Raw genomic sequence first — 23,052 nt, forward strand, 5'->3', positions numbered from 1 at the left:
TTCAGCATTTTGTCTCCTGCTTGAGACTATGGTGCATGGTTGAATGCAACTTGAATTCATCTCCTTATATCTTGATTCGCTAGACAGCCATAAATAACCAGTCCAAAATCCAAAAATGTTTTGGCTTTATACATCTCATACTCATCAATGTAGTAATACCAAATATGATTGCAAGTTAACTTGCAAAGAGTATCCTGTACTTAATATTTGGTCTATAACCCAGTTTGCTGGTACATTACAAATTATTCTTATCAGTTCCAGCGGTAAATTAAGTTTATCAAGAAGATGTATAATCTTTGGATGCACAGAATCAAATATTTCTCACACATTCCCTGACCTTGATAATTGTTTCAGATCCTGGGCGTTCATGTACAGATTGCTTTGCCTCTTAGTGAATGCTGATTCTATAGATATGGGGGTAAATCCGGCATATCTATTCTCTGCTTTTGCTACTCCAACTTCAACGATATACTTTAAGAGCTTATGTTTCTGAAGAAATGGTTGTGCAGCAAATTCCTCAACTGGTACCCACTATGGAAGAAAAAAAACCATGTGTCATGATATTCTAAAAGATTCAACTTTTCTTGTAGCATTAAAAAAAGCAGGATAGTCTAAAACATTAAAAAAAGTAGTAGCTGTAGAAATAATACTAAATGTTCAATAGTAGTTGTGACTGTTATCGAAGGACAACTCACTCGCCATAGAAACTAGAAGAAAGGAAAATAAATACTCCACAAAAGAATATTTGACTGGTGTGAGTCTCTGACATTGTTACTTTGGGTGGTTAAAGTATCTTATTGTGAGTTTTCATTCAGTACAAATTTTCTCTCCTCTATATTTCACTAGTCCGCATACCATCAAATGGCTATCACTAACTCTCACCATTTCCACACTGGCAGTAGTCGGTAAAGACTGGCTATAACAACCCTTCAATCAAGAAAGGTTAGCATTTAATCTTCTGCACTATATAATAATCTTTGTCAAATTATGAATCAAGTTTGCTCTAATATGTTTATGTTTTACCTTCTCTTTTCTGGACATACAAGATCTTCTATTTCAGCATGTCCACAAGGCTTATGATTTGGTCATGAGGCTTGCGTCTCACTTCATTATGAGTTTGGAGACTCCAAAGACCTCATCTCATTCCATTGCATTTTTAAATATCATCCAAAGAAAAACCCAACTTCCCTAGCATATTTTCATCCGCATAATGCTACTTCATTTGCAACCCACTTTCATAACTAATATTAACAAGAAAGTCAAAATAGATGGGAACACACTTTATCAAAAAATAGATTCATCATCCAATTAAACTAAGTCCTAAAATAAGAAATTGATTTGCTTTTGGCATATCCCTTCCGAGAGAACCACTTTACATTTGATGAGAAAACTTTCACAAGGTTATGTGCAGCTTGTGAACTGCATTAAGGCATTAACTGACTCAACAAGCTAGTAATACTTCAAATATCTTGTTCCATACTTCAACTGAGAAAGAGAAAATTAACTACTTAAACGAATGAAGTTGAATACCTCGGCTGCCTCAATTTCTGATTCTTGCTTTCGGATGTCAAATGAAAGGGGATGCAGCATGCATATAAAGAACAAATCTGACTTCTCGAAAAATGACATGTGGCTTTGCCTGTACAAATCAGCAATAAAAGACAACCTGTATTATGTGAACTTCAAAATAAGAATGTAGAGTTCATCATATACAGTCATCAAACAAGCATATATCTTTTACTTTTAAAACTAAGAAAAAGGGCCAGGCCAGCACACTAAATTCAGTAATGATAATTGACTTTAACCATTCAGTAGTGAACACAATAGACCTCTCAGCTTTAAAATGTTACCAGGCTGCATGTGAGTACTGATATTTTTCTACATATATTCTTCAGAGGCCTTCTGAACTCAGCAATTTTTTAAAGGCCTTATGAACTTAGATAACTACATTTTATTACAAGGCTTAGATGGCAACAATTGACAATCTGATTAGCTCAGGCACGATAGTGCATTCATTCACAATGGAGAATAATAAACTACCTGAATGCAAGAACTTCAAGAAATTCGGTGTCAATCTGCCGTGAATTGAAAGCTTTAGACCACTGTATGAAGATGTGAAAGATAATTTTCAGATGGATACAATACGTACACCAGTCTCTTCCTTCACTTCCCTTATTGCCCCAGCAAATATATCTTCACCCTGTTGAGAAGATTACTAAATAATGACACAAAAGAACATTTCTGTAATTTACATAGCTGAAAGGTTTATTGGTTTATCAACTTTATTTGTGTTTGCATAAAATTCGTACTTGGTCAACAACTCCTGTAGGGAATTTCCAGACACCTGAGCCACGAAGTTTGCCACTTTTTTCCTTGACTGCCAACACCTGCCAAAGCAGTGTGGATACATATCATTGTGGCAAGACATAACACAAGATTGCAAGACATCTACAAACATTGTAAATTGTTAAGGAACAAATATGCAAGATTGCAAGACATATTACCAAAAAAAAAAAACTGATTTATTTGCTTCCATGTCCTCACAGCAGAATATCAAAATTTGGACTAAACGATTCATGATTTCTTATACAGATGAATCAATAGAATACTTAGAAAAACAGAAGGAGAGTGTAGCAACTTCTCTTTGATCATTCATCACAAAAGCGCCAACACCCACGCGATGTGTAGCATTTACTGGTAACGTATGTTTAGTAGCGGGGAGCCAGTAAACAAGCATCACATAACTTGGCTCCGCATGGTGGTACCAAAAGCCCTCCTGCAACAGGTTAAAAAGAAAGAAAGAAAAACTAAATCATTATTTCAGTAAATAATCAATCATAAATTTATGTCAACGAGGAAAAAGAAGAGAGCAGTATTAAGATAAACAATTCAATGAAATTCATAACTTATTTCTTGTTTATACCAGTAGGAACTGCAGTTGACATGAACTTATGCATGTTACTTTTATAACAGCAGTTATGTCTTAATTGCAGTCCATTTCTCTTGTCTGATTTTCTTTTTTCATATCAACTGAGAACAAAGAGTCAGTGATGTGATGATACAAAGGGGATCATTAGGGTTCTAGGGAATATAGCGGCTAGAATGGAATAAAGAGAGGTACGGTTTCACACTTCTACACTCAAATTAAAATTTCACACCCAAAATTCTCGAATCAAATCTCAAAATTCTTCATTAATCATAACCGGAAAGAAGTGGGTTTATATATAGACCTTCCAATAACAATAAGCGAATAACACCCTAAGCAACTGTAAAAATCAAAGACAACTTTAAACACCAAAAATAAGCAAATACAAATACATTCATAGTAAAAAAAAAATGACTCAAGACTAAATCCCTGAAGGAGGGATTGTGTAGATACATATGGCTGTGTAATATGTGAGTGATGTCCACATCAGTCAAAGAGTTGATTATTAAAAGAATAACCTACCTCAACAGCCAGAGGAACAAGGTTTGCTAGCTTAATGGGCAGTTTCATCCAAATTCCTCTTTTCTCCTGAAAACAAGACACAAGGATTTAGTAAAGAACATAAAAGTTCAGTGCCACCTTACAAGTTACAGTGGATGAAGGGCACATATGTACAAAATATGAATGAACGAGGAGCTACAAACGCATTAAAATGACAGTATTCGAAAAAAAAAAAGTGTGAGATGTAAATACGCATAGCTATTTTCACTTTGCAAGGCTGTGACTGATTATATAACCCGTAAATCCTTTTCTTTTCTTTTCACATCAAGATCATCTGAAAATCTCTGTGCTATTTGTTTGATAATAGCTGTTACTTCTCCAAAAGCAATTAATAACCATGCTACCAGGTGTCTTTATATTAAATCTTCTCACGAAAAAGATGCAGTTAAATAAACAAAACAATCACCTGCTGCTTCCAATTTGATAAAGAAGCTCTTAAAGAAGAAATAAAAGCTCCAGGGCTCATTGGGTCCTTCAACTCAACAATGATACCTCCATGGTCATCGTCCATTCCATGTAGCAATTCAACTTCCTCTCCTTGTCGAGCTAATGTTGGTGTCGTAGCTGGTGATGGATTTGCTTTGCTTGACATCAGTCTGCTACTAAGTCGATTCATAGCTCTACTATTCAAACCTGGCAATTTTACCACGATAGAAATAGCTATCATCACACCAAGTAAACAGCAAGGGTTTCTTTCCCAAGATAACTATACGCAAGACCGGGAAAACAAATGAAACGAGAAATTACCTCCGGAAATGCTTGTCCAAGATTCGAAGCGGGATTTGTGAAAAAGGCGCGGATTTGCCGAGGGGAATCCAAGAACTGTTCGATTCAAAGGAATGCATCGTCCGAGCACTTCGAGGCGGAGCACTGAAGCCCGAGATCGGAGCATTTCTACACCACTAACGCTAAAACAAATCCTACAAAGGTCGGTCTAAGCAGTGGGAGAAACGTTCACAAGAATCACAAGGAGAGACATTAAAAGGCGCCGTGGAGGTAAGAAAGCCACAGCAGTGACGATGACGCAGGTGTTGCCGTGTGTTGATAGGCGACGAAAAAAAGAAAAAAGAAATCGGTTTTGCTGTCCGAGTCGGAAACCGTATTAATTGGCTGCATTTTGATTCGGGTCGGATTGAGATCTAATCAGGCCGGATTAGTTGGTTAGGTAGTGAAATCTAGTCAGAATCCATTTAACTTTATCAAATTTGGGCTCGGATTCGGATTTTTAAATGGGTTCTAAATATCCACTCCGTGAATAATCGGATCATTCTAACTCTAGATTCGGATCCAATTTGAATCACATGCTCGACCAATTCTGAAGGTTAATCGACATCACTATTCTTTGGGACCGCATATTAATTTCCTCTTCTTACATCCAAGAAAGTATCGTAGCCGTTCGATCAGATCTTCCTCCTCCTCCGTAATGCATCCTGTACCGTTTGATCCTTCAGTAACGTTGTCCTTGTCCCTTGTCTCGCCCTCTCTGGTTTCAAAAATTTCAAATCGTCGCTCACTCCTCCACTAGCCGTTCTCTCTCTCTCTCTCTCTCTCTCTCTCTCTCTCTCTCTCTCTCCATGTAGAAGAGTTCGCAAACCCTAATCCCATTCCCCTAGGGTGTCGTCGTACGTTAGGGTCTCCGGATCCATCCCTCTCGTACTCCATTGATCCGAATTAGGCCAGAGATGACGACGTTGGAGCACCTCTTCATGCAGATCTTTGAGCGCAAGAACTGGATTGAGTGCCAGCTGCGGCAGCAGATCGAATCCTACGGCGAATCCCTCGCCTATAATCTCGTCGCCGACGGCAAGCGCCCTCCCCCTTGGCTATGGACCACCGGATTGGACGCCCCTGGTTGCCCTAATCCAAAAGGTACACTTCTTGGCAAGTACACTTCGTCAAATGTCAAATTTCTTTCTCTAGGTTATTTACTTTTGTCTTTTGTTTTTCGATCAATTGATCGGTAAGTTAGGTCTAAAGATTATTTCTTTTTCTCTTTTCTGAGCGTTGCAGCTGAAAAAGGTTCTTGAATTCGTCTTAGGCTTTTCTGTTGAACAGTTTAAGTGCAGGGATTGGGCAATTTGGTTAGAATTTATGTGATTTCTGTGTGTATGCTGGTGGTGTATTTCTAGCTATGGCGTCCACTCTCTTTTAACTGCTTGCATTATTGAATTGCTTGACTGTGTTTGGCTGATCAAATGTTCAGAAGAATATGCTTATCTGATTACATAACTTTGTCTTTTGATAATGTTGAAACACATTGCAGGAGGCCCTCATTGCTTTTGCAGAAAACTTTATTGGTTCTACCAGTTTATGAAACATTAAGATGAAGTACTCTCATAATTCTTATTTTGTGGAATAACTTTTAAGATGCCATTGGAAACTTTTGATATGCCTCAGTTTAGGAAACACCAACTGCGCTTTCCTTTGGCTCATTCCCTTTCTTAGCATCAATGTATTGGAGAAGCACAATACATGTCTGAGAAGTATCTGCTAGGATCTATGTGTACAGATTCTTATGTTTCTGAATTCACGATTGTCAGATTCCTCACAGATCCTAATTATAGACAAGAATAAAGATGCATTCCTGATTTTATGATCATTTTACATTTTTCTCAAGATTCTTATATATCGCATAACTCGGAAATTGTCTAAATTGTTTATTTGAAAACTGAGTTAGATACTGGAAATGAGTTCTGATTGTGCAATGTGCTTTTTCTTTGTTTTCTTATGCTTTAGAATATTTTTGTGCTACAGAGTTGGATAGGAAACACATAGTTTCAGACTTCTTATTTCCACCCGCTCATGTTACCACTCCAGCAAATTGCAGTACTTTCTTTACCCTGCCTAAAGAGGGTGCTAAAGTGTCGCAGAATGGCTTCCTTGCTGGAACATGTTTTTCAAATGAATGTATTTGTCCAGAATATATTAGTGGAGCTGTATCTGTAAGTCAATCTAAGGAAGTTCCCCTAGAGCAGCGTAAAGTAGACTCGGAAGTTGTTGAGGCATATGATGAGTTTAACATGTTTTCAAGGATTCAACGTTCCAGATCAAGACAACGAGACCTAGAAAATCGTCTCAGTGAAAAAGCAAAAGCTAAAACCAGTGGACGTGGAAGTTCTATGCATATAGGCATCATGACCAGGTCTAGGGTTGCCTCCATGAGATCAGACAGAGCTGAAGAATCACCAGTTGTGAAATTGATTCCTGACATGGGAGATGATTGTAGGATCACTCAACCAAGACAAGTGCTCAAAGCACTTGATTCTCATGCTAGTCTATCAAAACCTGCTGAACCTTTGAAGCACATAGCAGATAATGCTCACGTTACTTCAGAAACTGAGGATCATTCCTGCCCCGATACCGGTGCAGATGTCGACAATCTTACAGTCAATTGTATTAACTGTAATGTGGCTTCACAAAGATGTCCTGCTGGAACTGTTCCTAATGAGCCTGTTGCGGACCATTCTAGGTTAAGAGTTGCAAGTACCCTATCTGCTTCGGTGCCTGAGAACCTTCTGTTGGTTGAGCCAAAGAAACTTCTTTTTGATGGCATTGACTTGTGTGTTTTGAATGAAAGCTCTTTTACTTCTTCCATTATGGAAGATCAGGACCATAGATTTACTTCCCAGAGTGCCCTTCCTGATCTCAGGGCTATAAATTCTGTAGAGGAAGAAACACTTTCCAGTAATTCCATGAAAGGAGGTGACTCTTCAACAAGTCAGCTGCTTCAGAGGGGGATTTCGCATAATACAGAGGATATACAAGGCATAAGGGAAGCTAACAGAGTTTCTGATGGAAGCCCACAAGAGGATCCAGAGTTGCTCAAACAACAGAATCCAGAGTGTCTTTCCCTCCCTCCATGTGGTAAACCTTCACATGTACCTTCCAGATCACTTTCTTCTCAGGGAGCTTTGCGGACCTCAGGGAACTTACCATCTTGCTCATGCCCTTTGAAGGACAGTAAGATGAGTCCTGCAAACTTATCAAGTCATCCAGGTGGCCACCTGACTGATAACTCAGAAGGTTCATCTGGAAGGCTGCTGGAGAATGCTACAGAAGCTGAAAAATGTGAACTTACTGCAGCAAGCAGAGACTCTGATGTGGTCTTCTCAGTAGAAACTGAGAATCTGTTACATCATACTGTTGAGCAACATGATCTGAACGGAAACCATCTGACTTGCTTGGGAAGAGAAACTAAGGGTAGTGATTCTGGGAATGCAATTAGTGAGTTGGAGCTTGTGGTGTCAGCGGAAGAAGAACCATTTGACAGGGAACTAAATGGAGCAAGTGTTTGCCCAGAGCTCCTTCAGGAAAAAGACCCATTACACACTTTGGATGTCAATGAGGTTCTTCACCCTCAAATGATTTTATGTAACAACATAGATATACCTACCTCTGCATCTTTGGACAGTATATCCAGGAATAATGTGAGTGAGAATATCTTCTTGTCAAGTCCAATTTCGTGTACAACAGAGCAGAAATCCGGCGGAGCTCAAACAAAAGAGATTACTAGCAGTCCTGGACTGATGGATACTGTTCATAATGATCGTTTGTTATTTACTGAAACAAAGGAAGCTTCTGTAAGGAATGAAGAGGATAAAATTTCTACAGTCGAACTTCAGAAGAAAACCAATTGTCAGCTACCCACATTTGTACAAACTGCTGAAAACCAAGACGCAGCATTAGCATATGAACCTACTTTGAGTTCATATAATGAGGATAAATTTTCCGGTTCTTCTAAATTGAATGGTTCCACTTTGTCTTCTTTGAGTAGAGACAGTGACTGCCTGTCAGCTGATGGAACTGTGGGTACTAACTTTCCTAGTAATTCTGCTCATAATATACCAAAATATTCTTATGAAATTCCAAAATTTTGGAATGATCTAGGGGACCCTACTAGTATTAATAAGAATCTTGCGCCATGTAATAAAAATTTGCCTTTCTCTGAGAAAAGTTCCAGCCAAGTAGAAACTGATGAGTATGACATTTGTGAAGGCATGAGTGTTGCAGAAAAGAATTGTCATTCATGCAAAACAATGTTTATTGATGCAGAAATTAAGAATCTGCCTCCAAGTTCTCAATATGTTTTCAATAGCTTGGGAAGCTATGAGAAGAATATTTCTTTGAAATCAAATTGGAAGAGTAGTGCAAGTGATCCGAAGCAATCAGTGGAAACTGAAGACCATTCCAGTGGAATTTCAGAGTATAAAAGAAGAAAAATGAGTTCTCTGTCAAATTATGTCCTTGCTACTTCTCCAAAGACAGGGGTTAGACCATCCTTGAACTCTCAAGAGGGAAATGACAGATTGAAGAGAAATCCAGAAAGCTGTTGTGCTAGTACGAACTTTCAACTTGTCCTACCAAGCAAGATGGAAGATATGAGCACAAATGTAGTCGAAGATTGCTGTTTGGATATTATACCTCAAAGCAAGGAAGAATGCCAAACAGAGGTAGTAAAATCATGCAACATGCTGTTATTCTCTTATGCAGCAATTACTAGTTTTCTGCAAAATTTCAGTTTTCTTGCTTTTCTTTATTGTATCTTACCTTTTTTATGCTTCCTCTGTTTCTGTTTTCTATTATAGGAACTAAGAATGCTGGTTTTCCTTGGCAGGGTAGTCTTTGTGTGAAAGTGAAGGACCATGATGAGGTGAATCATTTGCAACACAAGGGACTTTCTTTTCAGATTAGAGATCTGGATGAGGGGATAACAATGACATCTTCAAAAGTGGATGTCAGAACCATTGAGTCCACTCCTTCTAGACTCACAGATTGTGCTTCAAAAGAAGACGGTCTCGACCAGTTAGGTGCTTGGAATACTTTGTATCCATCTAATATTGCCATATCTTCACATTGTGTTGATGATATTGTTGACTGCAATGAAACAATGCCAGAATATGAGGGGTTCAGCATTGGTTTTCCTTCAGTTGTTAGGAGTGACATCTTCAATGATTCTGAGGTTCAAGCTCTTGAGAAAGAAAGGGCTTCCCTGATTGAGCAGCTTTGTGACTCTAGGAATTTGGTTATTCCAGGTTCCCATCCATCCACAAAGTATAAAATCAATAAACTTCCTGATGTTTATCAGTCATTACCTACTAGCCTCTTGGATCTAACGAGTATAAGTAATCCTTTCCTTCTTGATGTTGATGATATTGGACAATTCAGTGCAAGTGAAAATAGAAACGCTTCTAGTTTAGATGAAAATTGTGGATCAGAAGTCAATGGCATTTTCCTGGGGAGAACACATTATGAAAGTATGTCCTTTTCAAGTGCTAGGATTGGACATGAGATAAGTAAGCCTCCTTTGACTCCTCCAGTTGAAAAGTTCAACCAGAGAAAGCTTTCAGGAAGAAGTGGTGCCAGTTCAGGGACATTTGGCTCTAATCCGGAACTTACATGTTTTAGAATTGATGAAGATATCAGCACTACAGAAGAAAATGATCATCATGACATATACGTATCTGAAGAAAAAGATTGCTCAGAAGAGATCAAGTCACCAACCAACAGAAAAGCACTTCAGGATGTTACTGCATTATATCAAAATGCTCCAGCATTGGTTTCTCTTTCCAACAACCATCTGGAAAATAGTAGTCTAAAGTATGTGAAGACCGAAGCTCTTTCTAATATTGCAGTAGGTCACCATTTGAGTCCTGGAAATGCTTGTGCTAGCAAAAAGAAGTCTAAGAGGAACCACTCAACTTATTCAGTAAGTGGAATTGGAATTCGAAAAGTGGGTGAATCGCTTCGCAGCAGGTCTAGTAAGATGGAAATATCTGGAAGAACAAATGAAGGGAAGAGGAGCCAAACAAACATGGAAAAAGGATGCAGGCCTAACAATATTGTGTCCAATATATCTTCTTTTGTCCCACTGGTTAGGCAAAAGCAGCAAGCAGCAACAGTTAAAGGTGTGTCTTTTTTGTTTATTTCTGATCTCTGGAAATTATGGTTGATATATTAGCCGTTAGGTGAAATTATAATTCCTTAGGGAAAAGAAGACTAAATTGGGTTTCTTTGTGTGCTTGGAACTTTGTAATTCTAATTACTAAATACTCCTTCAATATTCATTCTGTCCATCTTTCTTCAGCACATTCCATGTAAAACTGTGAATATGCATATGTATTATTAACATGATTGTTAAGGTGGTTAGTACCTGGTGGACATCTAAAGACTTTGTTGTTTAACTGAAAGAATACAATTGAGATGTTCAAGGCTGTTCTGCTATACCCCAAATTTCTTCAAAAAATTTACCATTAATCTAACTTATAAATCCGAGTTAAAGCATGTTTCCCACTGTCTAGTAATAATCAAGGTACAAATTAGTAAGTGGTAACTAATAATGGACAAAACAGGTGCCTATGTATAAAATGACATTGGAAATTACATATTTATCAAGACCGCTTTTATGAAAAATTACTTATATCTTGGAAAACTTGCAACCTCAACCTTCTTCTTCAGTCCCTTTGTCATTCTCAGATACTGTAGACATGATATAACTATGTAAGTTTAAATCATTTTATTCAGGGAGCAACTGAAAGATAAATCTAATTCTTGTCTCATTACTCATTAGTAGCTTATACTTTTAGATTTTTGCTTGCATATGATTGTACAAGCAGAAAGAAAAGAGTTCCCTATACAGCATATGAATATGAAACTTGCCTTTCAGGAAAGAAAGACATCAAAGTGAAGGCACTTGAGATGGCTGAAGCTGCAAAACGCATTGAAGAAAAGAAACTAAATGAGCGTGAAATGCGCAAAGCAGCTGCAAAAGTCGAAAGGATAAGGTTGGGGCAGGAGAAAGAACTCAAGCAAAAACAGGAAGAGGAGCAAAAGAAGAAAAAGGAAGCTGATATTGCTGCAAGGAAGAGGCAGAGAGAAGAAGAAGAAAAGAAGGAAAAGGAAAGAAAAAGAAGATGCATTGAAGAAGCTCGAAAACCGCAAAGAGAACAGGTGGAAAGAACACGTGCTGGGAAAGAGGAGAATGATCCTCACTATAAAGCTTCAGTAAGTGCTTTACTTTTTCTTTTCTTTTTCGTTAACACATTGTTCCCTTTTGGAAGTTACTGTCATTGACTATGGCAAGTTTTACATGATGAGAAGGAATTGAGGAAGAAAGATTTGGTAGAAGAGGGAAAGAGGCCATTAAAACTTGATAAAGAAGAGGAAGTTGCTGGGAGTAAAGAAGCAAGACCAGGCACTGTCAAGGTTGTCGGGGATGGGAGACTTGGCGATGATAGACTTCCGTCTCAAGATACTTCAAAAGAATCAAGCAATCTTGAGAAGGTATAATTTGATCTGAACTTGGTGGTACTCTTCTGTAGTCATTTACTACTGCATCTAATAACAGAATTGACAAAAAATGTGGCTTTGTACACCATTCCAACCCCTTTACTATATTTTCTTGAAGGCTTATCTTTTATTTTCTTGAACTGGTTTCAGCAATTTTCAGAAAGTTGCAGATAGTTGAACTCAAGAATTAGGATATATATGTTCAAATGCTGGGTATACACCAAGATGATTCCCGGAGTTCTAGGAATCCCCAAATTTACAAAATAGCAACTAATACAAATATAGATCTTCAAGAAAGCCTCAATATCCAATAAAAGGGTAAATATCCAAGAATGAGATCTTGTGCATTGGCTATTAATCTGAAAGGTTAAATAATTACTATTCACAAGTTTGGCTATCAATTTAAAATCATAGACTAGAAAATTGGTTAGAAAACAAGGACATGCTCCTGGGACATGGTCTCTTGATTTGTGTTTTTCTTTTTCACTTGGAAGCAATGCTGCTTTTAGTATATTTTGCATTGGTGAATGAAATTTTTTATCATTCATCTGAATGATAAAGCAATTTGGTTTAAGTTATGATGACTATGAAGGCTGAGCTGTATCATTTTTTCTGGTTAGAGTATTTATGTATATCCCTGCTTCCTTAGTCTGTTTTGGTTTTGTTATTTAGTATATACTTACAGTAGAACAGAGCTCTAACTTATTATTTAATTGTTCTTCCCAAAATTCTTTCAGTCATATGAAATGTCTCCATATAGAGACTCTGATGATGAGGAGGAGGAAGAAGAAGGGGAACTCAAGCGGAGGAGGAAATCTATTCCTTCATGGGCAAGGTGAATATGGCTTTAATCATTCACTGAAAAAACAATATGAAACACTTGCAGTTAAGATAAGGCATGTCATTGAAAATTTCCTGGTAGCCTTTTTGTAGTGCATCTTTTATAAACCATATTTGGTGGGACAACCTCCCTCTGTTTGCCAGCTGAACTACTTGTATTTATTTGACCTGATTCGGTTGTTTAGCATCTTTTTATCACCAAAAATTTCTGATAGGCATCATCTACTCTTAATTGAGACAGGTTTCTTACTTGAAGTGGCACATATCCTGCTAAACGAAGATTCTAATTCTTATCACTACTTTTCTTGTTGCAGGAATCTCGTACTTCTTATTTAAATTATTGATTTCGTCTAAGTCAATATAATGAGAAATTTGTTGTTATGTTTTTGCAGGAGAGAATGCTTGGATCAAATTCTATTATCCAAACAACATCTAGATCCAAAAGAAATTTTCAGCCGCAAGAGCTCTTTTGACTTAAATGAAGGTAAAACAGCTTAGTTCACAAAGAATGCTTGTCTTGGTCGTGATTTCTGCTACCAATTACGGATTGATGGTAATTAGCTGACTTCTGCCTTCCGCAGTTCTTTTGCCACGTGTTCCTCATCACCAATTGTGATGAGATGATCAGTTGATGAAGTACTTGCGTGGTGATGGCTTAACAAGGATGTGGTGCATCTAAACCAAACATGTCTGATGGCCATCATCTGTGTTCCTGGGCCTATATATATCATATATGCAACAGATCAACCGATGGGATGTATCTCGATCCTTCCAAGGTTGTCGATTTTTCAATTTTTGGCTGCAGGATGTATATACACTTGCTTCTCTCTCTTTCTCTCTCTCTCTCTCTCTCTCTCTCTCTCTCTCTCTCTCCCCATATATTTGCAAATCGACCACTATTGTAGGTATATTTGCAGAAGATCATCTCCTCCTAGTTTGCAAGGAATATTATTAATATGTCCTACTTTTACTAAAATACTTGTATTTCTCTTTTCTCTCTCTGAAAAAGAACACCATATGACTATATGAGTGAGCAATTTTATTTTTAGGAACATTCATCATAATGGTACTTTGCATATATATATATGTGTGTGTGTGTGTGTGTGTGTGTGTGTGTGTGTGTGTGTGTGTGTGTGTGTGTGTACCTATGTGAAAAAGCAGGAATCAATTTGCAAATAGGTCAACAGGAGGTATCTTTTCATAATAATACTAAAATGGAGAGGTAATATAAAATAGCTCTTTTTTTATTGGCTTTGAAGTCGAATAAATATACATTTGCATTTCTAAATAAACCTGCTCCGAGGAAAAACGAATTACTTTATTTCCCATGCATCCCAGGTAGAATTACATGTCATTGGTGAGAAAGCTAACGATATCCAAACGGGAAGCAATTTAGTATGATATCTATCTCCTGTTTCTTAGGGAGAAATTTGTCAAACAAGTGTCATGCAAGGTTCAGCTGCTTACTGCATTCACCAAACAAATATGACACTAACATCGGATTTTTCAAGCATTAGATGCAAACAAATAGAATGCCAGATAAGGTTGACAGAAATAAACTTGAATTTGGCCAAACACGGCTAGGGTGATAGAAGAAAACAGCAGTGGCTGTCAAAGCAGCAAACTCTTATTCTGATCATATAAGTTGCACAAGTAGACAGATTCAGTTGACCTACACTTCTACAATTTCACCGGGTAGAGCCTCTTGGTCACTACAATCTTCAATGTACTCCATCCATTTCTGGAAGGAATTGTATCCAAACATTGCTCATGGAGAGTAGGAGACATGATAGTATGGTTCAAGAAAGGTAAAAGGACCACAATTACAAAGAAAATTGGAAGTGAACTGAGGCTGAAAACTTTTAAGTTGGAAAATTCTCTGAAGCAAAAATTCCTCTCAAGTTAGTTCTTCACACTGAAGGCAAAATTTTGTGCTTAGTACTGCTAGAGCAGTAGAAGGTTCAGAGAATCAGAGGTCATACTGAAGCATAGTGCAGAACCATGGCAATCTCTCATAGCCTTCAGATAACTATAGTACGAATATGATCAGATCTGTTTCTTATGATCCTAGGCTGCCATGCTTGCAGCGACATCAGAATCCTCCTCTTTAGCGTCTCCATCTTCAACTTCTCTGATGCACAGTTTTTTTGTTATGCAACCACCATTTTCTGAATCTACTTCCACACCATTTTCACATGCAGTTACTACCTCTGCTGCATCCACAGTTACATCGCCATCAGCCTCTTCAACTTCTCCTTCAGGTTCTTCAACTTCTCCTTCAGGTTCTTCAGGTTCTCCTTCATACTCTCCTCTTTTCCTTTGTGGAATCACCTGAAAGAATGCAGTTCTCCAATCTCTTGTTTCTAGAAACTTTAGCAGTATTTCAAACACCTGGTTAACTGTAAGAACCTGTAAGATCAATACATATACAAGTAAAGAAATTATACAGAATAAATAACAGGCAATCATGCAAGCTAATAAATGAACCAAGTTCAAGTACTCTAGAGTCTTGAAAATAGAAAATCACTCCTCTCACTGGTTTCAGTAATTTCATTTTCAAAGCATGTGATCTTTATGCTGTAAACTTGTAATTTAAATCTCATAGTTCCTGATGTGGCGGATAGAAAAGGAAAATAGAATAGGATTATTTATTTGATCCAGTGGACCAGAATCTCTATGCAAGGGCTAAATATTGGGAACATATATTAATTCATTAAAGAAATAATTGAAAAGGAGGCGAGTGTAACTGAGCCGCCAATGGAGAGAACAAAATATTAAGATCAAAATTTTCTGTCATTTCATAAACTCATATTCTGCTTAATAATCAGGGATTCAAGATAGCCACTAATGCTGTTTATCATTAAATCCCAGAAGCGCAAATGAGACTCTGCCTGATGCTGAACATAGTAGTTAGCCTTCCAAGAGATATGCATTGGTACAAACATGCCAACAACTTCTTTATGCATTCCATGATTTTAAGACACTATTCTATATGGGCATGTTTATATTGCTCACTACATTTTGACTCTTAAACCTTAAAATTGGCTACTTATGGGGGTTGACCGCTAATTGGACGTGATGCACCAAGTATTGCTCAGATAGTTTCAGCTGGAAACACCTTCAGTTTACAATTCGATATGAAAGTAATAGCAAAGTAAGGGCTTGGTACAGACTTACAGTCTTTGGAGAAACAAGAGATACTCAATATTACATTAGCCATACCTGGGAGCTTGACATCTTCAAGTAATTTGTGATTGGCAATTTTGCAGAAAGAATCCCCTGGTCATTTGCCTTCTTCATGGTTATCCCTTTCCATCGATTCCGATCAACTAACCCACCAATGATGTAAATTTTCTTCGGATCAAGCTCCTCAACAACAGTCTCTGCATCTGCTGTTAGATACACAAGATTCTCTTTCTGATCCTGAAAGGCTTCCATATAAGATGTGCTCTCCTTCTCAATAATCCACTTATCAAATCCTGGGAGCCTCTGTATTTGGGTCTCTATTTCTCCTCTACATCCTGTCAACCAGAGATGAGCCGGTGAAGCACATCTTCCATTAACTGCATAACAATACATCATCTGTGTCTCCATAAGTTATTGACTTGTAAAACAATACAAAAACACGATAATTTTTTATAATATCCTTATGACGAGTTGATGCCAGTAACATAATTCATACTTGGTTATATCCAGTGAAAATCATTTAAACACAACCCAGATACTAATACTCTGGGGTCAACCTTTTACGATTTCTAGATTGAGCCTTGAATTTTCTTTTTTCTTATAATGCCCAAATGATACTCTGAGTAACTTCAACTTGATGAAAGAAGAAAGTTCTTTTATTTTTGAACGTAAATATTTGTAATTGCCAAATTTCCTTTATTCCTTTTTATCTCACATCTGACCAATAGATCCTCCTTTTCTTACTTAAATGACAGTTCGAGTTATCAGTTAAGATTGGTCGGGTTTTATTTGACTTTTATTATAAAGGAACTAAGGTTCTACTACTGAGAGGGTGTTAACTGAAAAATTCTACTAAAAAATGTGAGGCTCCATATAGGATAACAAACAGATCGAGTTCTAACAACTGTAGGGTGTAAAATGAGAATGCGTATACCCTAGTTCTCAGGAGTCACCTGGTGCACAAGGCTTTGGATCTCATTCGCCGTCATAAGATCCGCGAACTCGAGATCGATCACGAGCTTCTGCCCCACCTCGGCCGCCCTCCTCAGCCGTCCGATCTTGATCTCCCTCTCCTCCGAGACCTTCTCCATTCTCTCCTTCCTCGTCTGTCTCCTCTCCTCCACCAACCTCGCCCTCTCCTCCTCCGACCCGGCGGCGGCGAGCCGCGCCTCCCACTCTCCGCGGCGCCGCTCCAAGTCGCGCCGCTTCCTCTCCTTCTCCGCCGCCTTCCTTGCCGCCTTCCGCTCCTCCATCCGCTGCTGCTTCAGGAGCCGCTTCCTCGCGCTCTTCGAGAGCGGCTGCGGCGGGGCACCGTTGTCGCCCTCCGTCAGAGGGGAAGTCTGAACAATCGTCTCCGGCTCGTCGTCCATGGCCGACAGCGAGCGTGCAGTAGGGTTTCGGGTTCGGGCTTGATAGGAGGAGACGCGAACGTTGGCTTTTGCCTTTTAGGAGCAGGGAAGAAACGTCGAATTACACTAATACCCTTCCCTGGCCCATGAACTTCTAATGGGCCGCCTTTTAAGGCCCATTTAAACAATCATTTTGGCCCATGGACCAACTCTCCTGTCTTTTAAATCTATACATCATCTAAACTTACTTTTAAGTGCATATTTACCTCAAAGTTTAATGTACTCAATAACGTTTAGAATCACTATTTTCCGGATACATCTCTCTACCATCATCTTGAAGACTTGAACTATATAAACAAACAGTTTTTAGCTATTGGATGCACTTTGATATTCTTTAAATATAATCCCAGGGAGTAAATAGAATACAAATCTTTTTTAATTTTCCTAAAGTTTTAATTGTATGCGTGTGTGACGAGGAAGCATGCATGCATCTACCACAGCAAGATATATGCTCATAGATATTATAACTTAAGCTGGTAAAATAAAGTAGGATTTTTTAATCTTCAAAACAAGGGATTATGGTGACATACAGAAGCCTTGTGCATGAGCTACAGAGAGAGAGAGAGAGAGAGAGAGAGAGAGAGAGAGAGAGAGAGCCTAGAGATGGCAATGACAGAGAGAGCAGAGAGCACACTCCCTCCAAAAGCGAACCCCATTCTTTCACCATTGTTGGGCTGTGCTCTCTCTCTTCTGTCATCACCTTCCATCTTATGGTTTCCCCCCTAAAACTCTCTTCGCTCTTATTATAACCCTTTGGCATTAACAAAACAAAAAAGGTTAGCTTAGATGATGCATGGAACTAGCACTTGGAACGTTAACACGCATGGCTAGCTGCATGGTTTAATTCTCATCCTATGCTACATAGCATCAATATTCGTACTAGGACTACATGCACAGATATAATTAAAACCCATGAGAGCAAAGAAATAAGAAAAGAAAAGAGAGGCTAATTGAACAGGGAAAAGCCATGAAAGAGATGCATATTATATAGGCGTTACGAATGGGGCCGGGCATCCGGTCAACAAGGGAAAGAGACAACCAGTGAAGTGGGCCCCATGATAACCAAACTTTCTCCCCTCTGGAGCTCGGGTAGCAGTTAATGGAGATTCCCACCATTAGTGAGCAACGGTTACTGTTGCATTTGGTTGGAAGCGTTTAATTGCACTCCCCTAATTAATATGCCAAACGCCCCCTCGCCTCCCTCCCAGGGGCTCGAATTGGAAGTCCGAAAGAGAAACGCATGAGGCCATCATAAATAACGGGGGAGGGTGAAATTAGAGCTGTCGTTGACGTTGACTGGCTATTGCAGATTGCCACGTGAGAGTTGGCAGCCACACGAACTGTCATTTTCCCTCGTCCGATTCTGACATCGTACCACTGTTGGACCGTTCGATTATATACAGCTTAGTCTAACATTACCACCGAAATGAACCAAAAAAACGTAATTAAAACAATATTATTAGTTTATTGTTCCGTAATACAAGTACAAAAGTGTGCAGTGGCAAAGAGAGTCACAACTTCATTCCACGTATATTCAAAATTAGTATATTAATATACATCACTTGCTCTTTTCTTTAATGCCATACTTAATGACTGCTGGGATGTGGATGCTTCTCATGTACTCTTCCCATTTGATGCACTTTGTGTCAATGGGAATCAACTCTCTATCCTTCTCCTTCATTGAAAGCATAAGCTTTTGCATGTTATGGTCATCAAACCTGCATCCTCGTTGATCAACAACATCAATGTAGCAGTGCAATATAATTAAGCATAAGGCATCAACTGCTTGACTAATTAATTACCTTCCATGGAAGAAAGCAAAATGCTTGTAGGCTTTGGCTACTCTTAGTGCACGGTTGTAAATTCTATTTAGATGATCGTATCGGCTTCGCATCCCAGAATGTAATAGTCCTACCAGGCGCATAACCTTTGAGAGAAGAGAACATTAATTAATTATTAACCGATGCTAAAAGTATTAATTATATGTGCAAGCAATAAAGTTATTAATAAAACTAGCTACCTACCTGAAGAGGTACTTTATATCCTATGGCCATATACAATTGGAAAAGGGCCATAGTGGAGATGTAATAAGGTTTGGTCACCATGATGGTGCTCCCATCTTTCTTAGTGTAGGGCTTCTCCAAAAAGTAGTTATAAACAACACTGGATAATTCTTCAAGTGTCACTGGATTGTGCGCCGATGAGCCTAACTGGTAGATGAACGCCGACGACGATTCACCGGAGTGGGTGGCCATGATTGCGATCATAGCATTCGCCACCATGTCCCCAGGGATCTACGCAAGAGATCAGTACATCATAATAAGTCATAGGTTACTGACATTCAATTTGTTGTATCATGGGGTACGTGTGGAAGATGACATACTAAGTCCACAATTGTTGTGACATTTGCAGGCAATCCTTTTGTATGGCCCATGGCAAAGCTTGCGATTAATTCATCGATGGTTCTGCGATGATCATTAGTCTAATTTCAGGAAAAGATCATGCATATAGAGGAGTGCATAAATGAAAGGATTAACACATATGTAGGACTAGTTTTTTTTTCAAGACTTAACCTTACTCCCTCTATCCAACCGGAAAATGGTTCCTTGCAAGTACTTATAGTCATGGTCGGTCGGAAAATAACGATGGGAAGGCGCGATATTAGGTCATAACAAAGCAATTCACCCATCGCCTTCGTCAATGTATAGGTGTTAGGCCATCCAAAGTAATGAGCCCTAGTTAAACCAGAAACTCCATTAGGAGTCAGAAAAAAAGGAGCATAACATATGAACATGTAAGTGTTAATTAAAAGTGTTAAATTCTTCTATGTATCTAAGAAAAATTAGACTTCTTTATTTAACTATATTATACCTTGTCATGCCTAGATCTCTCATGGAATACTTTATAGTATCTTCTGAAGCATTCTCTTCTGCTAGCTCTTTAAGTTTAGCTTGTGCTAGCTTTAGCTCTTCTACAGCATTCAAAGTTGGGCCTCCATTGATAGCCTTAACCACTGGTTCTTCAAGTATGATGCCAGAATTTTCTCTTGTGACATAGGCTGGAAACATAAGAACAATTAATGCGTGCATATATAAAAACATAGATCATGTAATTAAAGATTAATGTTCACTCACCAGTAGAAACTTGGAGAAGCTTCTTCAATTTCACACACTTCATTGCAAATTCCAAAACATTTTTTACCCCAAAAGTATTGATGCTCAAAGCTACATCATACCTATAAACATTTAGGACAAAAAAAGAATTATATCTAATTTATAGCGACTTATAAGAGGTCGACCTATAATTGCAAATTAATGCTTGTAAATCGCTGTTGACCTTTCTAAGAAGCTTGTGTCTGCAGCTAAATTGACGATGACATCTATTTCCTTCCATAATGCATCTGTGAGTTCTCCATCATTTATTCCCATATTCTCAGAAGCAATATCTCCTGCCACCGGTTGCACTTTGGACCAAAAAAAGGATTGGAATTCCTCTTGATATTTCTCTCGCAGGATTTGGAACACATCCATTTGCATAACCTAGAGATGAAAGATTCAGTTTTAGTTTTAAATTTGAAACTTTAATTTACTACGGGTAAATATAAATTATTGGTTTTCGACTGAAGTTTTTGTTTCAGATGATTTATTTTTAGTGATGGACTTTTCATATGTAAAATTGTTTCTAATATTATTCAACAGTGTTCCTATGGATTGCATCATTAACTTGATGGCAAATTAACTTTGCTTCAGTAGCAAGTCATGCTTATTAATAAATCATAAGTTCCAAGTCTAACATTGATCAGTTTAAGGTTTGTGCTCATGTCCTGGCAACCAATGTAGCAAATAAAATGTTAAAAGAAAAAGTCATGCAGGAAAACAAGCGGCAAGATCAAGAGAGTTAGATTTATTTTAGAAAAAAGTAGTACTTTTTTCATCTTGTATTTTCTTGAATTTACGCTTCAAACTATCTTAAAAACACTCTTTCTTGATAAAATTGATGAAAATGTATCTAAAATAAAATGATACCTCAAAATCAAACTTGATTTTCTGAAAATACACTGTTATATTTGTAAGAGAAAGTCCGTCTTAGCGAGGTTGACTTTATCTTCAAAAGAAAGTCTATCAGAACATTCTTATGTTGACAGAATTTCTTCTGAGATTAAAATTCAAAACATGGGTTTTAAGTAATCTCGTTGATTCACCAACTAACTAAAAAATTTAGTTAGTTAGAAATCTATAGTTTTATATATATTTTTTTAATATTCTTTCTCACTTCGGAGCCAAGATGTTTTGATAGGTAAGCTAAAGAAGTGGACTTGATATAAACTGATACTTGTTATTATATTTTAAACAATAGATAAATTTTACCTCATCTAATAGTAATAACAGTTTAAAATAGTTGTTGAGTTCAAGGATTAAACATTCATACAGATATGATTAACGAGAGAAACATAACTTTTCTCTCTATTTTTCTTACTTTTGGTTTAAGCTGATAGATGATAGATGATAGACTAACAAACACATAATGCCTTGAGAATTTTCTTGTACATTACCTCAGCATCCACACGGTTCTTGGCAGAAGCATCATCCTTAGCACGCACCAGCAGGAAAAGCTTCTTAACCTTAGGTTGCGTTCGAAGAACCTTCTCAATAAAAACTTCATGCAAAAATAAATTCAAACAAAAGATTACGATCAAAAGAACAAAAATCTAACAACAGTAGAAGTTAGTTAACTGATAAGAGACTGCAAGAGATTGTATTACTCTTTGCTATAAACCCAGTGGATCCCGTCACAAATATGCTCTTGTCTTCAAGATACTCTGCAACGCCACCAAACTCCATTTTGATTCTTCTTTTGCTTCCCAGGTCTTAATTCATATGGACTTGGGAAGGGACTTAAAAGTATATATATATAGAGAGATAGAGAGAGAGAGAGAGAGAGAGAGAGAGAGAGACAGACAGACAGACAGACAGGCAGTCATTGGAGCTTTGAATGTGTCAAAATAGAGTTAAAAGAAAACCATTTGCAACCAAGCCACTGGGTTCTTCTTGTCTTCTTGACTATCTGATACAATGGCTGGCAACCGGAATCCCATTGTTGATTGTGGTATCTAGCTTTAAATCAATCACAACCAGCTAATATATATTTACTTGTATATATATATACGTTTGTGGAGTTGACTATGGGCAAGCCCACAGAGGAAGTAAGTTAAATTAACTTTGCAAAATAAGTTAATTAAGAGTTAGGGACATACTAACAACCTTCCTATCACTTGGATTCTGATGCATGGCTTAGATTAGTTAGTTGATATTTAAGTAGGAAATTAAGTGATGCCACTAGAAATTAATTAGGGTAGTTGATGTTTGATTGCTTAAGCCAGAAAAATTAATGCCATCACTCCGAGCACTTAATTTAAACGTGACAACATCCAATCAAAGAGGCGGATAAACTTATGTTGTCAGATGAATGCAGAGAACGTATCATTTCGTTTTCTATTTATCTTTGTGTTTAAAAATTGAAAGCTGATAACAGATCATTAAGATAAATACACGTAGATCTTGTAAATTATTATCCATTTAATATTTTCCATTGCGAGTGATATTAGACTATTTGGTGAGTGAAAATATTACAAAATATAAATAAGATAATCTATATAAAAATAGGAGATATTTTAAATGTTCTAGCTGTAATATTTTTTTTTAAATGATAAAAATACTCCCTGTATAAATCTTTTGGGTTAGAATTGGTTTCAAAAGGTATATAAATCATTGGCACATTAATTCTAAACAATCTCCGATACTTACAATGTCGTAATAAATATATATAATTGTTCGGCTTAATTAT

General features: G+C 37.7%; 4 protein-coding genes across 4 annotated transcripts; 1 reads left to right on the forward strand and 3 right to left on the reverse strand.

Annotated features, from left to right (window-relative positions):
- Positions 1-150: 150 nt before the first annotated feature.
- On the reverse strand, positions 151-4,532 carry LOC140779626 (nudix hydrolase 2-like). Its single transcript, XM_073124790.1, has 9 exons — positions 4,235-4,532; positions 3,894-4,120; positions 3,449-3,514; positions 2,639-2,776; positions 2,310-2,387; positions 2,150-2,200; positions 2,041-2,075; positions 1,531-1,639; positions 151-531 (listed from the first exon to the last, which is right to left on the reverse strand). Exons 1-9 carry the CDS (start codon positions 4,377-4,379, stop codon positions 322-324), a joined length of 1,059 nt encoding a protein of 352 aa, XP_072980891.1. The 5' UTR covers positions 4,380-4,532; the 3' UTR covers positions 151-321.
- Positions 4,533-5,041: 509 nt separating this feature from the next.
- Positions 5,042-13,659, forward strand: LOC140777248 (uncharacterized). Its single transcript, XM_073121233.1, has 8 exons — positions 5,042-5,356; positions 6,242-8,937; positions 9,102-10,392; positions 11,151-11,488; positions 11,585-11,767; positions 12,511-12,608; positions 13,006-13,097; positions 13,195-13,659. The coding sequence occupies exons 1-8, from the start codon at positions 5,170-5,172 to the stop codon at positions 13,227-13,229; spliced, it is 4,920 nt and encodes a 1,639-aa protein (XP_072977334.1). The 5' UTR covers positions 5,042-5,169; the 3' UTR covers positions 13,230-13,659.
- Positions 13,660-13,910: 251 nt separating this feature from the next.
- LOC140779676 (tRNA (guanine(9)-N1)-methyltransferase) lies at positions 13,911-17,229 on the reverse strand. The gene is made up of 3 exons (XM_073124876.1): positions 16,753-17,229; positions 15,836-16,195; positions 13,911-15,022 (listed from the first exon to the last, which is right to left on the reverse strand). Exons 1-3 carry the CDS (start codon positions 17,167-17,169, stop codon positions 14,681-14,683), a joined length of 1,119 nt encoding a protein of 372 aa, XP_072980977.1. The 5' UTR covers positions 17,170-17,229; the 3' UTR covers positions 13,911-14,680.
- Positions 17,230-18,686: 1,457 nt separating this feature from the next.
- Positions 18,687-22,101, reverse strand: LOC140779182 (probable fatty acyl-CoA reductase 4). Its single transcript, XM_073124170.1, has 10 exons — positions 21,971-22,101; positions 21,761-21,864; positions 20,545-20,747; positions 20,343-20,443; positions 20,080-20,266; positions 19,782-19,943; positions 19,592-19,673; positions 19,233-19,502; positions 19,011-19,135; positions 18,687-18,926 (listed from the first exon to the last, which is right to left on the reverse strand). Exons 1-10 carry the CDS (start codon positions 22,047-22,049, stop codon positions 18,767-18,769), a joined length of 1,473 nt encoding a protein of 490 aa, XP_072980271.1. The 5' UTR covers positions 22,050-22,101; the 3' UTR covers positions 18,687-18,766.
- Positions 22,102-23,052: the final 951 nt, after the last annotated feature.

The sequence above is a fragment of the Typha angustifolia genome, chromosome 15 (genome assembly GCF_048772165.1).
Source record: "Typha angustifolia cultivar Huaian chromosome 15, ASM4877216v1, whole genome shotgun sequence".
In the NCBI taxonomy this organism is placed as follows: Eukaryota; Viridiplantae; Streptophyta; class Magnoliopsida; order Poales; family Typhaceae; genus Typha; species Typha angustifolia.

Bases quoted from the DNA above. Each gene is read 5' to 3' on its own strand.
- LOC140779626 (XM_073124790.1), bottom strand. From the start codon at position 4,379: ATGCTCCGATCTCGGGCTTCAGTGCTCCGCCTCGAAGTGCTCGGACGA. The intron at 4,121-4,234 runs GTAATTTCTCGT...TAAAATTGCCAG, and splicing joins TTGGACAAGCATTTCCGGAG to GTTTGAATAGTAGAGCTATG. The intron at 3,515-3,893 runs GTGATTGTTTTG...TCTTGTTTTCAG, and splicing joins TATCAAATTGGAAGCAGCAG to GAGAAAAGAGGAATTTGGAT.
- LOC140777248 (XM_073121233.1), top strand. From the start codon at position 5,170: ATGACGACGTTGGAGCACCTCTTCATGCAGATCTTTGAGCGCAAGAAC. The intron at 10,393-11,150 runs GTGTGTCTTTTT...CTTGCCTTTCAG, and splicing joins GCAAGCAGCAACAGTTAAAG to GAAAGAAAGACATCAAAGTG. The intron at 12,609-13,005 runs GTGAATATGGCT...ATGTTTTTGCAG, and splicing joins TCTATTCCTTCATGGGCAAG to GAGAGAATGCTTGGATCAAA.
- LOC140779676 (XM_073124876.1), bottom strand. From the start codon at position 17,169: ATGGACGACGAGCCGGAGACGATTGTTCAGACTTCCCCTCTGACGGAG. The intron at 16,196-16,752 runs GTGACTCCTGAG...ATGGAGACACAG, and splicing joins TCCAAAGCCTTGTGCACCAG to ATGATGTATTGTTATGCAGT. The intron at 15,023-15,835 runs GTATGGCTAATG...TTGATCTTACAG, and splicing joins TGAAGATGTCAAGCTCCCAG to GTTCTTACAGTTAACCAGGT.
- LOC140779182 (XM_073124170.1), bottom strand. From the start codon at position 22,049: ATGGAGTTTGGTGGCGTTGCAGAGTATCTTGAAGACAAGAGCATATTT. The intron at 20,444-20,544 runs GTCAACAGCGAT...AAATGTTTATAG, and splicing joins GACACAAGCTTCTTAGAAAG to GTATGATGTAGCTTTGAGCA. The intron at 19,944-20,079 runs GTATAATATAGT...TGGTTTAACTAG, and splicing joins AGAGATCTAGGCATGACAAG to GGCTCATTACTTTGGATGGC.